The sequence below is a fragment of the Gekko japonicus genome, unplaced genomic scaffold (genome assembly GCF_001447785.1).
Source record: "Gekko japonicus isolate JY-2015 unplaced genomic scaffold, Gekko_japonicus_V1.1 scaffold313, whole genome shotgun sequence".
Taxonomy (NCBI): Eukaryota; Metazoa; Chordata; class Lepidosauria; order Squamata; family Gekkonidae; genus Gekko; species Gekko japonicus.
The window spans coordinates 804552-824022 of record NW_015174283.1 but is presented as its reverse complement, the minus strand read 5'-3'; the positions used below and the strand labels follow the sequence as shown (position 1 = coordinate 824022).

Sequence of the window (19471 nt, the reverse complement as noted above, 5' to 3'; positions counted from 1 at the left end):
AGGAGTATCGCAGCACAGAGCAACCCCCGCCCAATGTTTCTCACTGCTCTGTGGCCTTGGGGAGAAACCACATAAGACTGGAAACAGTCAGCCCACAGGGCTCAAGCTGCTCCTGCTTTCAGACCACTATAGATTAGCCTCAGCACCCTTGGGGGGGTGTCACCCCATTCCAGGAGCATTCAGGGCCGCTCCAGAACAGTTTTTAGTTTAAAATGGCATGTCCTGAGAGGAGAGAGGTGGTACACAAGAACAGCAATGTTCCGGAAAGAAGAGGAGCTACCATTGCTCAGGTTGGACAAGAGCAGCCAGCCAGAGCCTTCCCAAGGAACAAAAGAAACCTGGTGTTCATCTCCAAGAGGATCTTCAAGTCCAGTGTGTGTGCGTGTGTGTGTGTGTGTGTGGGGGGGTGTCTCACATTTCCAACAGTCTTAGTGCGACTGGCACACGTTCAGAACAGTTGAGTTCAGCCTGCATTGTAACTTGGTCCCCCCCTACTGGCAGAAACCAGCAACAGAATTCTTCCACTTCCCCGTGATCAAAAGGAACGCACAAGGAGGACTATTTTAAAAATGGTGTTTAATTGGAACCTCCCCTCGTTGCAGTTTTTACTCTTACACAAAAAGCAATTAAGAAAATGGTTACAGGTGACTGAATGAAGCATTATACACATACATCATTGTCAACAGAAATCACTCAATCCGGGGGTGGGACCACCCAAAACCACAAAACACTCAGACGTGCTTAAAAAAAAAGAAAAAGGAGGAAGGAATGAGACTCTAGGCAGGTGAATAAGAGACGAATGGATCTCAGAGTAGACGAAGATGCCCTCCCAACGCCTACTTCATTTTAACTACCCTATGGGAAGGGTGGGGGGTGGACTCAAAGCCCTCAGCTTCTACAGTAGACACATCTTGCAAAATCTACCTATTCCTGCTAAGGAGACCCAGGAAAAGAAAAACTGGGACACTCCCCCCCCCCCCAAATCAGCTGCGGGGCAAAAAGTCTCAGCTTTCAAACACAGAGAATTCTACCAAAATCCATTCATTTCTTCAACTCTACTGGCAGAAGTTCAATGGTGGAGATGTACAGGGCCCTGGAAAACATGGTGTCTTTAAGGTGGGACTGAAATCTAAGCCCAGCAAGAAAAAATTAAATAAACAGAAGTCGCTGTTCTGCGCCTGCAGGGCACGTGAGAGATGCTTAAATTCACAGAAGAGGGCTTGCTGCTTCCGAGGCTGGACCTGGTGGTTTCAAATGGACTTTTGCCCCAGCAAGTATATCCCGTAAGTTCCTTGTTCTCACTGCCAAAGGTTAGACAGTCCTCACTTCAGAGGGACGCTTAAGGCTAGTGTCTTGATGGGTCAAATTATCGAAGTACACCAGTCAAGTCATTCAAAACAAGAATGTGACAAAGAGTCACACACCCCTCTAATACAGAGTAAGGAGGGGGGGGAACATCCCTCACATGCTCCTGGCCGGGCTTCATTAACATCCCCCTCCAATTCCTGGCTCCACATTGGAGAGAAAAACTGTATAGAAAAACCTTTCTTCAGTTCTGTGGTGGCGGTGGTGGTGGAGCAGGGGGCATGCCGAACGGTGGCAAAGCCGGAACCCCCACCCCCATCATGGTGACAAAGTTAGAAGGGTCCATGGGAGGCGGAGGAGGGGGAGGAGGCGGGGCCCCTGGCGGCAGGGGAGGCTGGACCCCTGGAGGCAAAGGCACCATGGAGGGGCTGCCTTGCATCTGCGGGCCCCCCGTAGAAGTTGCCGCCGCCCCCTGCTGCTGCCATGGAGGGATGGCCCCGCTGCCAGCGCTCGTGGTGGTGGTGGTCGTCGTATCTGGGAAATAACACAGCACAGAGTCATTCCGGGAGGGCTTCGACCCTGGGTCCTGGATCTCCTCATTCAGAGAACCAGCTGACCCCTTTTCTCGAGACCATGTCGTCCAGGGAGAGTATTCTCTCCCACCCACCCCCCTTGGGATGACCCAGAGGAAGATGACTGGGAAAGATGCCTTTTCTTCTGACCATCCTCAAGGCATTTGGCCTGCAGGCCAAGGATGGGTTTTGCAGCAAACATCAGAAGGGAAGCCAAGGAGTCAGTTCAAGTACTGGGAGAAAACTGCTCCAGGGACAGAGGAGTGGGGCTGCAAGTCAAGCCCAGTGGAGGAATTCTGGCCAGGTGCTGAAGGCCAGGAAAAGGAAGGGGCCTCCTACCCCCAAGGGCTGCCCCACACTGGGAAGGCTGGGCCAACAGCCATCGACTTGCTATTGTACTGGCCAGAGGGGTCGCGGAGGAGCAGAATTAAAAGAAGTTCTCTTACTCACTTTGCTGCCATGGCAAGGGAGTACTGCTGCTGGGAGGCGGGGGTGGTGGCTGCTGCTGCTGCTGCCATGGGGGGAGAGGACCAGAGGGAGGCGGGGGAGGCTGACCACCGGGCGGAGGGGGCGGTGGGGGCATCATACCCATCGGAGGCGGCATCATACCTGCAAGGCCAGACAGTCCATCAAGCGGACCCTGGGAACTATCCTCCAACCCCGCACCCTGTCCCTCCAAGTGACAGCCCCCCCCCCCTTAATGGAAAAACAAGCCCCTTTCCTCACCTTTTCCTTGGAGGCGATAGACCCCAGAGCCCACTGGCGCGTTGCCCAGGTACTGATCTTAAGGGAATGAGAGACCGCAGCCTTAGTGACACAGTTGGAACTGACCATCCTCACCAGCCCTGTCCACCCAGCCAGCCACTTGTCCTGTCCACAAGTGGACTTGGCCACTTGGCTGGAAAAAACCCTTCTGGGCTCAAGGGATACTATCTAAATTAGCCCACAGCTGCATTCTGACCGGCCTTTCTCCATCCATGACGAGAACGCCCAAGGACCACGGAGTTCCAGATTGTACTCACCCATGTGATGGGGGCCTGGTGGGCCGTGAGGATGCGGTCCCTGGTTCATTGGAGGATTGTGTGGCTGTAACCAAGGCGGGGGACCATTTGGATTGTGCTGCATGGGGTGACCACCATGTCCTCCCATGTTCGACATTGGGTGAGGGAAGTTGTGAGGACCGCCAGGCCCTGCAGGCCCTCCTCCTCCTCCTCCTCCTCCACCACCACCACCGCCGCCGCCGCCACCGCCTCCACCTCCACCATGCATGCCATGGAAGGGCCGATTTTCAGAAGGGCCAGAGTTCATCCACGGAGGGCGGTTCTAGGAACAGACAAACAACAACAGGGGAAAGCCGTTTCAGTTAGATAAGAAAGAGAAGCCAAGCGTACCTTGCACTAGAAATAACCACATTCCACCCGATACCGAGTGCTTATCTGCTGAGAACACAAGCGCTGGATGTAGCCACATGTTCTGCGAATATCCTACCAGGTTAACTGTATTCTATTAAGGCAAATCTTCCCTTTAACCCAATCTGGTCTGACAGCACCCTTCCAAGTAAGTTACTCACAGGAGGTGGCTGGCTGTTGCCAGGCCCCGACGGTCTTGGGCCACTCTGCAGAGGTGGATTAGAAGGTCCTGAAGAAGACCCTACAGATGACGGAACAGGGGCCTCTCCCAACTCGGCCATTAGAGATAAGTACTCTTTGTCCATGCGTGCTTTATCCTGGGCTGACTGGGGATCTCCAGGCCTGAAAAGAGGAGGCTAGTTACCATACGGCTTATGACACAAGGTAGGAACCCAGCCATCATACAGTCAAACAATTCTCTCTCTCTCTCTCTCTCTCTCTCTCTGGCAAAAAAAAAAAAAGCAGCTAGGATGTACTCTAACTATAGCTCCCCCCATTAATTGCCCAAAAGCAATGTAAGGCTCTATCCATGCTAGTCTGCATTTCTCAGGACACACAAGAAACAAGCAAGACTGCGCAGTTGCTCACAACTTGTAAGAAAGGAGCCAAGTGCAGTGCTGTTTTTGTGGAGAACAAGCAACCCCAACACAATCACAGGGTATTACAGATGATGCTTACCGGGCAAACTTGCAGTCTGATGCAATGTGGCCAGCTCCTCCGCACTTGGTACACACTGTGGTGTTGGTGATGCTGCGAGTTTCCGTATTTTGCCACGGACGCAGAATCCTGGAGCAAGAGAGCAGTTAGGCCTGACTGAGAACACAGACAAGTTCATTTCTACCTGGCATAACTGAGGCCCCCAAACGAGTACCTGTTGTCATCTTCACGCAGCGTCCCATTGAGGCGGGCAAGCTCCCGCAGCTGCATCTTGCGCAGGTCATTCTGGTCCTCTGGTGTTTCAATTCCTTGTTTCAAAATGTTCCGGATCTAGAAGACAGAAAAGATGCACACGGGTGCATGGAAACAATACTGACCCTGGATGGACCAAGCACCTGATTCATTAGAAGACAGCTTTATTTGTCAAGTTCTGATTAAGAACTATGACTATGGGCTGTGCCCATATCCCCTTCCCTACATTCCTACACTATTTCCTCTTTCCTTCTTCCTGGTAGCCCTCAAGCCCTCACATTTCCCTGGTTTGTTCCTGGTTCACTGGTTCCCACGCAGGAACCAACCTAACTTTTATCTGGCCCCCATCTTCAACTATATTATTTATTTACTTCATTTATACTCAGTCTTTCTCCACAATAGGGACCCCAAAGGAGCTCACATCATTCTCCTCTCCTCTGTTATAGTCTCACAATAACCATTAGGTAAGTTAGGGTGAGCATGTGTAACTTGCCCACGGTTACCTAGTAAACTACCACAGCACAGTGGTGATTCAGTTCATGGTCTGAAATGCTAACCACTATACCACACCAGTTTTAGTGGGTTGGTTGCTACCAAAAAGTATTAAGCAGCTAGTCCTGGGGGAATCATGAAAATCTGGTAGTAGCATTTTTTTTAATGGCTGCTGCCAGGCCTAGACTCAGTGAGTCTACCCCGAAAGGCCAACAGTGTCTTCAAAAGGTCACCCTCCCTTTACTGACAGAAACCAAACCCAAAAGACTGACACTACTGTTTTGGTTGCCTAGCAACAGCCACTGAGTTCATTTATTTCTTAAAACTAAAAGTGCTGCTTCGGGGGGCGGGTAACCCACTTTTTAACATTTCAGATTTTTCTGCAAACTTGAGTCAGTTTTCGGGCTTGTCAATCTGTCTTTTCTGTGCATAGCTCCAATCTCTGGATTTAAGTATCCACAAATGGGGCCGCATTAAGAATTAGATATATTGATACAATTTTGATGAGCACATGAGAGAAAGATTATGTGCACACAAAAAATCTAAGATTCAGTTTCTAAATGTATCAAATCATACAAGGGAGAGCAAATCCCCAGAATAGCCAGTGTCTGGAAAGATACCCCTGCAAAGTCTCCGTTTTCAAACAGATACTCCTGGGAGTTTGCTTCAAGGGGTCATTTTCACCAGGCATGAGGGAACATCCGCTGAACTTGAACTAAGGTAAATCTTCGATCCAGCACAACATTTCCTTGTGTAGAAAGATTTATGCCAGTAGAGTGTGAGTTTCTTGCACCCGCACCCACTACAGCCTGAAATGCTCCATGAAACATTGCTTCCAATGGAAATCATTCTGCTGACAGAAAAACCATGCTGGATCCAAGCCACTGGATGTGAGCTTTGATGCACCTTTCACAACATGGGAAAGCAGTTATCAGGATAGTGGACACTTGGATCAGAGAAGCTTTGGCAGACAAAAAAGTGAGACGCCAAAGACCCTGTATTTCCTGCTGCTGTGCAAACCGTGGGGTCCATCCTTAATCAAGAGACAGCTAGGCCAACAAAATTACCCAAGCTGAAAAGGGTTTCCATGCCACACTTGGGGTGTCTGACTGACTGCTACAGTTAGGGCCAGGAAAGTTTCTTTCTGTATCCCAAATTGTCTAACAACCACCACAATATTTTGTTCCCCTCTTCAGTGTGCACCTTGGCTCATTTGCACAAGCTCCTTGGAATGAGTTGCTCTGAAAGCTTCACATTGTGGTCTGCCTTTCTGCTGTGGACTGCACCTGAGTTTTTCAGCCCCTGCTTTTCTAGTAGCTACAAAACCCCAGAGGTCTGCCATTTACCTGTTCCACAGCTTTCTTCACATTTTCCATAGTGTTGGCAGTGACGAGCGCATGAAGGGGTTCATCCTCACCAGGCAGCATCTGGCCATCTTTCCGCCCCACTTTCCCTTCTTTCACAGAGCCTTTGCCTCTGATCATGATCTTTGCATTGCACTCCTTCTCAATGTTCTTCAGTGTGTTTCCTCTGGAAAGACAAAATCCAAACCCAGATGTTCAAGTAATGGCAGCCAACCAGTGCTCTGAAATACATCCCCCAAAAGAGGAACTACCCAGAAGGATGCGAAAGTGGTACTCTGCACACTCGAATAGTCACAAAACTGGTTCTCAGAGTGAGCCCTGCATCATTTTAAGCTTAAACCAAGTCTTTTATTCCTGAGACACTATGGCAAAGAAGGATGGGGGGACACACACAGTAGTTTAAGTATACTTCACTTAACTGTGAATTTCGTAAATAATACTAGCTATTTTGCCTTGTTAGTTTTTTCCTCTCAGACACTCCCCAAAACAGATACACGTTCTACAACCTTACTGCAATACAAAGTATTCTGGAACTGCCTAGTTTGCCATCTCTCAGCCTTCATGGGAGGAACACTGTGAAGAGTTTGGGGGTTTGGCTTGATCCTATGCTTTCCATGGATAAACAGATCTCCATGATGGCCAGGACAGTGTTTTCCATCTTCACCAGGCCCAACAACTTTCCCCATATCTATCAAGAGTTTGATCAACTGATCCATGTAACAATCACCTCTCGTTTAGACTACTGCAACTCACTCTACACAGTGCTACCTTTCAAGTCACTTCGAAAACTTCAGGTGGTACCGAATGCGGCTGGTAGGTTGCTGATCAAGTCATCATGGTCAGCTCATATAACACCAATCCTGAAGCAGCTGCACTGGCTACCAATTAGTTTCTGGATCCAATTCAAGGTGTTGGTACTTACCTTTAAAGCCCTTAATGGTCTGGGACCTTTATTCCTAGGGATGGGCACAAACCAGCTCACAAGCCAAAATTCGGGCCAAACTTGGCCAATCAATCAATTTGGAGCCTGGGAACCAATGTTTGGGGAAGGTGCTCATTCGGCTGCTCGGGGCCAGCCATTTAACCCTTCGGTTTTGTCCAAGTGGCAGGGAGTAAAACCGAATGATTAAATGACTACCATTAAACCCTTCCAGGCGATCATCACCCCCTTTCTCCCCGTTGCTGCAAGCCATGGCCAAAAGAAAGGTGGAAGGACCCGCTCAACTGTGGTGTGCGTGCCACAGGCAGCAATCCGAAGGTATGGGCTGGCCTGTTACCAGCATGTGGATGACATCCAGCTCGATCTAGTGGCACGGCCCAAGGAGATCTGGACGAGGTGTTACAAGTGGTGGCTGGATGGCTGTGACAGAGCTGACTGAATCTAAATCCAACTAAGATGGAGGTCCTGTACCTGAGTCACGGGGGACTGAGCCAGGGAATCAGGCTCCCAACCTTCGATGGGGCTCCATTGGTGCCAGTGTTGGGGCTGAAAAGTCTGGGGGTGTTCCTGGATGCCTCCCTTTCTATGGAGGCCCAGATCATTGCCAGGTCTGCCTTTTTTCATCTGAAGCAGATCAGGTTGTTGGCCCTGCATCTCACCCCCGGGATCTAACTACAGTGACCCATGCAATGGTCACTTCCAGACTGGACTATTGTAGCTCTCTCTACGAGGGCCTGCCCTTGACCCTGCTCCAGAAGTTGCAGTTGGTGCACAACGTGGCTGCACGGGTGCTGGGGGTGACCCATGTGGGCTCGCATCCACCCACTGCTGTGTGAACTGCATTGGCTGCCTATCGAATTCCGGATCCGTTTCAAGGTGCTGGTGCTTACCTTTAAAGCCCTATATAGCCAGGGGCCAGCAAGCCACCGAGAGCACCTCTCCCCATATGAGCCCCAGAGGATACTGAGGTCTGCAAATCAACATCTTCTAGCAGTCCCTGGCCCCCACCTGGTGGAATGACCTCCCATATGAGATCAGGGCCCTGCGGGATCTACTACAGATCCACAGGGCCTGTAAGATGGAGCACTTCTGTCGGGACTTTGGTTGAGGCAGCAGACGCCACCCCTCCTGGCTATCACCCCTCCAGTGGCCTGGATTCCAATATCAGGGTACTGCTGAATTTTAAATAATCTGATTGATATCAGATACTGTTGCACGGCATTTTAGGATTTTATTGTTTTAAATTAAATTAAAAATGTTTTTTTAAATGGTACTATATTAAGTTTGTTGTAAACCACCCTGAGCCCATCTGCGAGGAGGGCAGTATATCAATCAATCAAACAAACAAAGGGCAGTCCCCCCCCTTTGCCCCAGCAAGCCACAGCCAGGAGAAAAGGGGGGGACACACAAAACTTACTGGACCAGTTCAGGGGGGTCCTGTCTGGGTTGGTTCTGGGGCCACCCCAAACCAAACGGCATGGAATTCACTGCCACAGGAGGAGGTGGCGGCGGCTACAAGCATGGACGGCTTCAAAAGGGAATTAGATAAGCATATGGAGCAGAGGTCCATCAGTGGCTATTAGCCACAAGGTATAGATAGGGACTCAGGGGCAAGTGATGCTCTGTCTTCTTGGTGCTTGGGGGGGGGGGTCAACAGTGGGAGGGCTTCTAATGTCCTGGCCCCACTGGTGGACCTCCTGATGGCACCTCGTATTTCTGGCCACTGTGTGACAGAGTGTTGGACTGGATGGGCCACTGGCTTCTCTTATGCCCCTATGCCCCTTTTAGGCTCGTTCCCATCCCTACTTATTCCTATGCAACCATTTCTCCCATTATGATCCCCTGCCCTCACCCTTTGTTCATCTTCGGGAGGCCTGCCAGTGGTCCCAGGTCCCTGGGTAGCACAATTTTCTTCCAGCAGGGGGAGGGCCTTCACAATGATGGCCCCCTCCCTCTGGAATGTACTGTCAGAAGACATTTGTGCACAACAGGACCTGATGATGTTTCAGAGACTTTGTAACACAGGATGGTCTTGGCATGCTTTTGGTTCATAGGATCTCCTTATTGCTAAGTACAGTAGACTTGTTGGCAATTTTTGACATTTGTAGGGGGTTCTTATGGTTTTAGGGCAGGGATTAGGTTTGTTTTATGTATTTGTATTATTTCATATGACTCTATATTATTGGATTTTTATTATATCACTTCTGTATTCATTTTTATTAATATAACTGATGTATTTATTTAATGTAGTTGTTTACTGTTGTAAACCGCTTCGAGCTCTCTTATCCAAAGAGAAGTGGTATAGAAATAACAACACAATAAATAAAAATCATCATAATAAATAATAATAAACACAAGTTCTTACCTGGGTCCAATGAGAAGCCCAACGAAGTTTATCTCAGGATATTCATCTTGTGGGATCATCACTTTATCACTCACCCGGGTTGCTGGTGGCCTGGGAAAGATTAGACAGTCTCCATCAAGATCTGGATGACACTCATGACAGACCCCACCGACCTCAACCTGGTCACCCTCTAGGGAAAGCCCACAATGGAGGAGGAACCTCTGCCACAGGCAGGCACGGAGAAAGTCAAAACCACCTGTATCAGAGGTGGCAGAGCAGCAAACAGAACCCTCGCCTTACTTGTAATCAGCTGGCGGCTTGAAGTCAGGGTTGAGCGCCACCATCTCTGTTATCAGGTTATGCCTCTCTTCCTCCAGCTTCTTGCGTGTACGGAACTCGCGGGTGTTGAGGCGCTTCCCCTCGCTATTGTAGATTGGTTCAGGGGAAGGAGACCTGCAGAGGAACAATTCCCAGTAACTACTCATAGACCTGAGCAGTAAAGGCCAATTATTAAGTACAGGTTCCCCTCAACTCTAGCGCAATTTACAAAAAAAAAAAAAAATTAAAGAGACCACAGGAAAGGAAGGTGTAAACTCACTCATGCCCATTAATGTCACATGGACAAGGGGGTTGTAGCAAATCACTGCCTGCTACCAGGAGGGAAAAAAACCTGGGGTGTTTTATTTTGGGAGAGGAAGGGTATAGAGAGGGAAGCAGGGTCACACACAGCCATGACAACAGCTCTGCCATGAGTGTGCCTGTTATTAAAAAAGGGGGAGGGGGCAGGGAAGATGGAGAAAGTTGATTCACACAGAGAACAAACTTTCCAACTTCATTATTCCATGGAGCCAAACATTTAGGAAGGAACCCTGGTGCAGGAGGTAAATCAAAGAATTATTCAGGTTAACTCTTGGACTTTTTAACATCAGAAAAGTAACAAGACAGGTTAAGCTTCTCTCAGATTCTTCCTGGCAGTACAAGTTAATTCTATTTCACTGGTGCCACGTGGACGGGTCAAGGCTTCTGTCCTGGCTTTACCTCCACTTTGCTGGCTGCATCAAGGACGACTGAACCTGTTTACTGCATTTAAGGGTTAGAGGTGGGCTTGGTGCAGGTTGGACAAGGCCACCCTTCTCAAGCCACAGTCTGGGTTGTAAACCACTAGAGACAGACCTGCTTTCTCCATGCAGTTTAGGTGCCCAGACAGCAGAGATACTAATGAACAAAAAGTTACAGCTAAAATTAAAAAAAAAGAGTCAGTTTGATTTTACCACAGCTGCACTTGCGGTAAAAAAAAGTCACACTGCTAGAATTCTGTTTATATTTTATGGACCTTCTCCAAACATATTGAAATAAAAATTTAAAGTTAGCTGCAAGAAGGGAAGAGATATTGATCATGTTATAAAAAAATACATCCTTGAAGTAATCAGAAACCTAAACCTTGGGTTTTAGGTAAACAAGCTTTTCTTTCTAGCTGGTTAAAGGATTGATTAGAGCCAGTTGATCCCAATGTCTTCTCAGCTTGAAGTGAATAATCAACACAGGAATATGAAATAAAAGGTCAGGAGTAATAATATGTAAATTACACCTCCATTTCTAGGACCCAAGAAGGCTTAACAGTCCCAATGCAATGTGATCCACCCACACGCACACACACCTTCTGTCTATGTTGACTAGACATTTTAAAATACCCATCCACTAGCTAGGAGGTTCTTTTAAACAGATATGTATGATAAAACAGTAAGGAAAAAGTTTCAAGCTGAATATATCTAATCATATCATGCCTTCTGTGGTAAAAGCTGCCCTTTAGCAAATAAATGAGAACATCCATTTTTACTGAATGGTAAAGGTATCAGATCTTTTAACCAGTTTGGTCTCATTATGAGAAAGGAGTACTCAATCAGACATGCTTATTATAAACACAGGTAATACACCAGAAATTGCAGCCCTCCTCCCCTGTTCTGCATTTAATTTTCACATGAGAGAAACCTCATTGGCATGTTAAAATTAAGACCAACAGCCCCCAATTCATTCTTATCCAGCACAGAACAAAACACATAACTTTATTCCCACCAAGAATTACCTAAAGATTAACCTAAAGATTAACCTAAACCCCATTACCGTGGTCATAAGAGAGCCAAAAGGCTCTTTGAAGCTCAAAATAGACAATATGGTGCCTCAAGAACTAGAGTTGAGAACTTGCTTTTTTGACCAGGGTGGTGGTGGTGGCGGCGGCAAGGCTTCCGAAGCCATCGGCAGCCTCACCACATTTATTGACCCAAGTAATTTCAGATGGGTTTAATTGAATGAAAAAAGGGATTTTACGGTATTCCACTTTCGAGAGCAAGAACTGGCTTACAAGTTGTGCAACATGCTATAACACAACACATCCTTATTTGTACCCTCTAAGAAATTAATGCTGACAAGCCAATTAAAAAAAAAATAACCACACACAAAAGTTATTTTGTTGGATGACACTGAAGCCCAACAAAACCACAGGCGTCCAATTCCGCACACTGCAGGTGCAGTACTGCCTGGGCCCCAGCTCCCCAGATATTGGCCAATACTGTGTAGTAGCTGCTACCAAAGAAACTGGTTAGTACCCATCTGGTTTAAAAACCATGCTCAGCCACCCAATGGAAAGCACTGCAAATCAGCGGTCAGAAAAAGTTCCCAGGCTGTTCAGACTCAGTGACTGTGCTGAGGATTCCTCAGTGTGAACCTGTGAGAAAGACCTCTGAACACCTGCCCAAGACCAGCAGTGAATGGGTTAAATTAGTTGGCCACCATATTCCTTTTCTTAAAAGTCAGGTTAATGATTACAAGCTATTCGCTTAGAAATTCCACACCGAGAATGGAACCTGAGGCCCTTTCTGGTTTCACTTTCCCTCACAGTAAGAATCTCAGCTACTGTCTCTGTCAAATCAGACCACTGAAGACATTTCATTAGGAAGAAATTTCATTGAACTGATATTACGATGCCACCAAAAATTTATTGAAAAAGGTAAAAAATGTTACTGTCAGCTGGTTAAAACTGTTTCCCAACCTGTCCTCAGGGTTAGGGGGGATGCCCAGGTCTCCTGTGCGCAGTTTACGAGTCAGGTCTTCTATCTGCAGTTGCACTGGAAGAAACCAGGTTAGGAAAGAAAAAAGGATGGAAAAAAAGACAATGTTACCAAAAAACATCTCAAAACTCATCAACAAAGCATGAAGAACTGGAGAATTTTCAAGGGACGACTGATACGTCAACATAAAAACCAGGAGACCCCACAATGTTAAGCCAGTCAAATACGTTCATCAGGAATCCAGCAAAGGCCCTTCTTGGTCTTACTTATTTCTATCGATCTTCAAAAAGAATTATTCATCAGGAAGCAAAGCATTCATTTAAAAGTTAGCAAAAATTGTCTAATCTTTTTAAGGCTGATCTCCAGGCTGCTGAAGAAAGCCACCTTTGACATGCTGTAACTGGTAGTGGACAGACTCCCAGCAGGAATATTGACATTCAAATGCTTACTTTTTAACACATCAGAACAATCCTGTTTGGTTACAACAGTAGGGGGCCAAGTGAGAGAAGACTTCAGAACTGCACAATTCATAACCAGTTTAGCAATAGTCCTCTCATTCTGGAGACTGTGGATTATAAACCACACTTCTGTATTTATTTGTTACTCACAGTTAACTAGTAAATGCTGAACCTTGATATGCATCATTAAATGAAACCTTAGCATCCTTTAACTTGCTCATTATCTCACAGCACGCACAGACAACCAAATATCTACGGCAAACGTTCAGCAACTGATTCTTCTATTCAGAATAAAGGGCTTTGACTCTGGCTCATCCTAAAGAGCACAAGTTAAATAATTAGTTGCCCAGCTTGTAAACAGCAGCAAGGCAAAGCACATGATTTGGGGCACAACCTCCAAGCACTGTGTTTTGAAGTAGCACTGTACAAGCCCTATCATCTGTTAGTCTACTCTGAACTGTGCGGTTTGTGGACTACAAGGCCAAACTACCACTAAGCAAAGTTACATCCATGCTAATGGGGGGGGGGGGGGAACTGCAACATAATAGTTCATACAAATATTTAACCATTTGGTACCATTAAGACAACACCACACAAGCTACACAGTCCTTCACAATTCTGCTCATAAGCAAGAGTGCCCTAGACCTCCTTTAAGGGAGGATAACCAGCAGCATCCAGATCCCACCCTATATTCTCCACAAACTGCAGAGAAATTGGGGAGGTATCTTATTTTATGCCAAGCTTTTGAAACACCATAGTAACTGGCTCCTGAGCTCAGCAATTCAGAGAACTACCCTCTCTTGCATGGAGGAATGGAACGAGGTGGGACAGTTCTGGCTCACTTTGAACAAGGAGAAACTGTATGAGAGATGGGCTGCTTCTGCCTACTCCAGCCGCTGGCACAAGTTTTCTGGCACATGTTAGTGTTATCTGCTCTGCTCCCCACCTGGGGCAGGGTTTTTCTGGGGAGGGGTCGTTCTTTGTGCCACCACTGCCATTAATAATGGAGAAGGCCCCTTCTTATAAGTATTCTGAATACCATCCAGACAGCTAGGAGCAGCCCCCTCGGCCCTCCATCCCAGACACAGTAAATCACGGCCTAAATGGGTGGGATGTAAGCATGAAACTGTGACATACTTAGGTCTATAATTATTTACATTATTGCCTGGCATTTTGGGAGTTCAGTTTTAATGTTCTCTTTCTACAACATTGTGATTTTTAAATTCAATGCCGACTTCATCTCAAGTTAATGCTACCAAATGTTACGTGTCTGATTATATAATAGATTCTATGACATACTGAGGAATTCTCTCTCATTACTGCAGTTATAACTTTGCCTATTAGTGGTCCAGCTCAGTGTGGATCACTTCACCTACATTTACTCAGTTCAGCTGAGGACTGCAAACTCCATCTTCAGCACTACAGTTAACTGAGCAAGTGGAGTACTTACATCTTTGCACAGACTGAGAATTCTGATCTGATTCTATCCATCCATAGAGGGAGCTGTTTCAGTTAAGAGTCTGATACAGGGCTCAACTGATTGCATGTCTGCTTTAAAAAACACCCCCCGCGCGCATTTTAAAACCAACAGCTCAGCATTGGAAACTGCCTTCTTAAAGAGTTTTTCTAATTAATCATTCCCCCACCATCAGTTCTGCTACCCATTCAATACAAACTAATGCTCTAACTAGAGCCATGGTATTTTCTTTACAAGTATATAAGCTCAAGGTCAGATGGTATATCTTGATTAACATGAAATACTGCTACATCTGCAGGAAATACTGCTACTTCTACAAGAAGTTAAGAAATAAGTTCCAAAATCCAAAGAAAACGGAGCCTTCTTTGATGCAAGATTGTGATCAGCTTCACCAACCTGCATTAAATAGCACACCTCTGCAATGCAGAAATTTTGCTTGACTGAGATAAAAATTGTTCTACACTACATGTAAACTGACTTTGGAATCTTAAAAGTAATCCTATAGCAGGCTTTTAAGAAGCCAAACAGTTTTCAGTAGTGCTATGGATAACAGTGTTAAATAAAAAATCTCAGTGGTTTATGCACAAGCAAAGAGTTAAAAAATTTCCACCCCCCTAAGTACTTGGAAGGGAGACCTCCAAGGAATATCAAGGCTGGGACGCAGAGGCAGGCAATAGTAAGCCACCTCTCTGAAATGTCCAAGCCCCACTAGGGGTCACCAGAAGTCAACCATGACTTTCAGACATACACACACACACTCACCCCCCCAAAATTGCCACCCTAATAAGATAAACAGGTATTAAATGGTCGTGTATTCAAGAAAATACTAGTTTTAAGCTAAAAGGCAAGAACTGTATCTGATAACACATTAGAATACACTAGGTTATTTCTGTCCAGGTACTGATCAATATTCACAAATCAATTTAACATTCACATCACATTTCTTACACAAATTAAACAAGATTTTCATTTCCATACACAATACAGTAACATTTGTCACTCCCCAGCTTTTACAGTTTCAACACCATTAATTCCCACAGAACTAAGCAGTATCCCTTTCCCAGCAATGGTGTACAATGACCCAAAATAACAGAGCCCACCCTCAAATACCTGAGGATTAAAAAAAAATAAAATAAACCAGGAAATAGAGAATCTACCCTTGCTTTGGGTGGCATCAACAAACTTTACCACCTTGCAGTCAATTTAGGTTTCAAAGAATTAGTGTAACAATGTAAGAAAAAGTCAGAGGGAAACCATGGTTAGGTCACTTTATAATATTCCGCTGTGAAAGAGGTACTTGCTTCCAAACAATGCAGCTTGAAAAGGAACTCTTACAGTGTTCTCCGCTAGCAAAGAGTCTGTGAAGCTAACAAGAGACCCCACTGATTACTGAGTTACTGGCCAATTAAGTGAATGTCAGCAAGTTTCCATTCCCCAACACCTCAAAGGACATTACCACTTCCACTGTGCCTGTGGAGGACACTGTTTCAGTCAAACAGGACAGGGAGCTGGGATGGAGCACAATCCAGTCTGAGCAGAGACATGAATATTATCTATCTTAAGTAACAAAAACAAGGTCACAATATCCCAAGCCCTTGAAAGCACACATTGTAAATGCCTCAGACATACAGAAGCCAAAAATAGTCTCTGGATCAGGCACCTGACATGAACAAATGGAAGAGGAAAAGAACAAGAGTTTACCTATATAAGCTCTCTCTTGTTCACGAGTAAGCCCAGGGGGGATAACTGTGGGCATTCCAGGGATAACAGTCTTCTGGTCCATGGCGTCTTGGTTCCATCTGCTCCTCTTCCTCTTCTTATTAGGAAAATCTACAAACAGAAACATTTCTTCACAGCTAATGCACGACAATGCCTGCTAGTATGCTTCCATGACACAATCAGTACAGCCAAAGGACCAATCACTCTTACATCCACAAACCAATCCCAGTTCTTTTCAAAGTTAAGCTTTACCACAGCACACACACAGTTGTGCTTCTCCCAGCGAGCGGACCAGATTTGTAGCTCCTTAGGATTTTACCCTCATCTCACAGTATGACCTAAAGGCAAACCATTTCTTCTCTTTATGCCTGCATACCATCTGTTGTTTTCAAGATGTACACAGTGAAAGGCACCATGGAGACAACTAAGATTACATGCATTTCCTAAACTACTACTTGTTTCACAATTAACCATGAAAAAAATTCTCATGCAAAGACTCAGTTTGTCCCTACAACACAAGGCTCAGGTTAACTTTGGAATTACAAAGCAAACAAGCAGCATGTTACAAGACAGACTTAGTAGCTAGTCTTCACAACGTAATGAATACACATCAACATATTGCTCTAATATAACATACTGGATAAGACAGCAATTTATCAACAAGAAAGCAACAGAGAACCCCTTTCCCAAAGGTACATTACGCCAAAGTGCAAATTCAAAGCAATCATTACTGTATTCAACTCCAGATCAATGACTCCCTCCAAATTCACTTCCACTACTATGTCTGTAGGTGGCAGCAAGCCCTATTTGATGACCATTTTCTAAACATGGCTGCCTGTTACATTTCTCCAAATGTGTTGCCATATTCCCTTACACTGCTGGTGTGTTTACACCATAAGGAGAGCTGCAGAACTGCACAGCATAATAGTTCCTCCAAGGATAATGTAACTTCATAGAACTACAATATGTTCAATAAACATTTTATTCAAAAGTTCCCAGCATGAACTGCCCTTAAAAGAAAAAATAAAGGGCAAGAGAAAGGCAATACAGGAGAGCAGCCTATCATTCATTTCCTGCTTCCACAACAGTTGTATAACAAGGGTCAGTATGGTAGTGGTGAACACACTAAATTATGGAGACCCAAGTTCAAATCCCTGATCTTGGGCCAATCATTCTCTTAGTCTAACCCACCTCACAGGACCATTGTGAGAATATAACAGAGAAAGAACCATGTATGCTTTCTTGAGCTCCTTCACAGGCAAGCTAATATATTTATTTATTTAGAAAATGCATATGACATCTCTTCAGAGACCTACTAATACATAAATAAGGCCTCCCATTTTGTCCAGAACCCACACTCATGAGACATGACTCAATTCCTTCCACAGGCTTCAACAGGCCAACTGTGAGCACATCATTTAAATGAAAGTCTACCTCTCAAGATTATGCTACAGCTCCATGCCTTTCCTACTTCTTCCCAGTGATTTCTCCACCATGGGGCTCCTTTCCAAACACAACCCTTTCCCTCCCATCATCTACCCCTTTCTTTTGTAGATATCATAGCTCTATATGGGTCGATCATTTTTTAAAAGGGGTGTCATGTGCTTCTGTCATCCTCCTCATTCCAAAGGATTAGGATAGTTAGCCCTATCCTAAAGATAGAAGGAAAGATGGAAGACAACTCTCAAACACTGCACTTTACTAACCAGGACTATACACTAAGAAAATATGTTTATAAGGAAGCATGTTGATAAACATACACAAAAAACTGTGTTAAAATGCAGTACATACACAAGTACACGCTTATTCTATGACTATAAATAAACAGAACATGTGTTCCGTAAAAATAGATCCACTTAGCTAGCTCATATCAGAAGAGTCTCGGTAGTGATTCAAGTGTCCCTGCAGGACCCCTCCACCCCAAAAGCTATATAAACTTAGAACAACAGGCTAAGCTTACTCTATGGCCCTCTATTAACAAGTAAATTTCATTTATAATGCTTAGTTTCATCTAGATAGCAAGAAGTTCATCTTTCCGATTTTTCTGATTAATCACATCTTTTGCCACGTGTGTACTACCTTTGTTTTTCAGTTACGGTACAAGTAGCATATAACCCCTAGTGGGGGGCACGCTGTTGAATCACTCATTCTTGAACGAGCAGGTAGTCTTTAGACTACACACCTGCTCCATGTAGCTTTCCTGATACCCTAAAGAACACCAATACAGAGTTCTATCTTTTTAAAAAACTTTGTTGTACAACATCCCTTTTCATTTCCTGTCGTGCCCCAGGTTCCGTTTTTCGTGGTCAAAGGGGGCACCCATCAATAAAAAGTTGGTAAAGTCCAACCCAGGGAGAGAGAGAAAGGGAAAAAACCCAACAACGTGCCAACAGTGCTGTGCTATTTCTGTACTAAAACAGGAATGGAAGTCAGCTACGTTCACCAAGGCTTACTACCAAACACATCTACAACGAAACAGGGCCGCTTGCAAACCTCACTGAAGTTTTAAAAGACGTCGTGACACTCGCAGCACCAGCACACGTTGGCGGACGTGCGGAAACGCACCCGTCCACGAGGCCCCGTTACTTGCCTTGATTGCCGGCCCCGGCCTGGCTACCCTCGTCTTGCGAGTGGAGATGGTGAAGCTGCTGCTGCTCGAGGCCCATCTGGGAGGGTGGCGGCGAGGGGAACCGGTACTGGCTGTACTGGGGAGGCGGCGGCTGTGGCTGCTGCGGCTGCTGGGCCTGCGGTGGAGGCGGGGGCGGCGGCTGGGGCTGCTGTCGGCCATGAGGCTGGGAATGGCTGGCTGCGGCTGGGCCTGCGCGGGGCCCGGAGGCGGCGGGCCCTGCATCACCAATCCCGGAGGAGGAAGAGGGTAGCCGGCCTTGCCCGGCGGCGGGGGTGGATGGAGCTTCCCCAGCGGCGTCGCGTTTGCCCCGGTCGCCATAGACGGGAAAAGGCGCTACTGCGGTCGATGGCGACCACGACTTCGCGAACCTTCCACGCCAGTCTTGCCTCACAAAGACAGTGGGTCGTTACTGGATAAACGGGCCGCCAGTCAAATGCCCTCGCGCAGCATTATTGGATAGGAGCCCCATCACTCATCCGAAGACCGACGGCGATTGGATAGAAGATAGTTCGAATGATAGGATTGGTGCGAGCTCAGTAGAAGGGCGGGACGAACACCCATTGGGTCTCTTTCTTGTCGCTCGGTAGAGAAACGGCATGAGTTGGCTACCAAGGACAGCGGGCGGGAGAATAAAATGGAATCGACGTAGAGGGCGGGTGACTACACGGAGGGCAGGCTCTTTAAGTCCAGAGTTCAGTCCTGATTGGCTAACCTTTACTTGCGTCGTTGGTGCGGACGGATGGTGGCTTATCGTTTCGCCATTAGAGGCCCACAGGTCGCTGTTAAGA

At 46.3% G+C, this 19471-nt stretch overlaps 1 protein-coding gene across 5 annotated transcripts; it reads right to left on the bottom strand.

Annotated features, from left to right (window-relative positions):
- Positions 1-576: 576 nt before the first annotated feature.
- On the bottom strand, positions 577-18801 carry SF1 (splicing factor 1). 5 transcript variants are annotated; one of them, XM_015423938.1, is made up of 13 exons: positions 18645-18801; positions 16037-16165; positions 12382-12457; positions 9636-9788; positions 9357-9446; positions 6034-6217; positions 4158-4273; positions 3965-4072; positions 3448-3628; positions 2900-3200; positions 2604-2660; positions 2324-2486; positions 1558-1839 (listed from the first exon to the last, which is right to left on the bottom strand). In XM_015423938.1, exons 1-13 carry the CDS (start codon positions 18718-18720, stop codon positions 1638-1640), a joined length of 1836 nt encoding a protein of 611 aa, XP_015279424.1. In that variant the 5' UTR covers positions 18721-18801; the 3' UTR covers positions 1558-1637. The 5 variants fall into 5 exon arrangements, with proteins under 5 accessions (XP_015279428.1, XP_015279423.1, XP_015279424.1 ...); XM_015423939.1 differs by having other exon boundaries at positions 2328-2486; positions 2604-2655; XM_015423941.1 differs by having other exon boundaries at positions 1761-1839; positions 2604-2655.
- Positions 18802-19471: the final 670 nt, after the last annotated feature.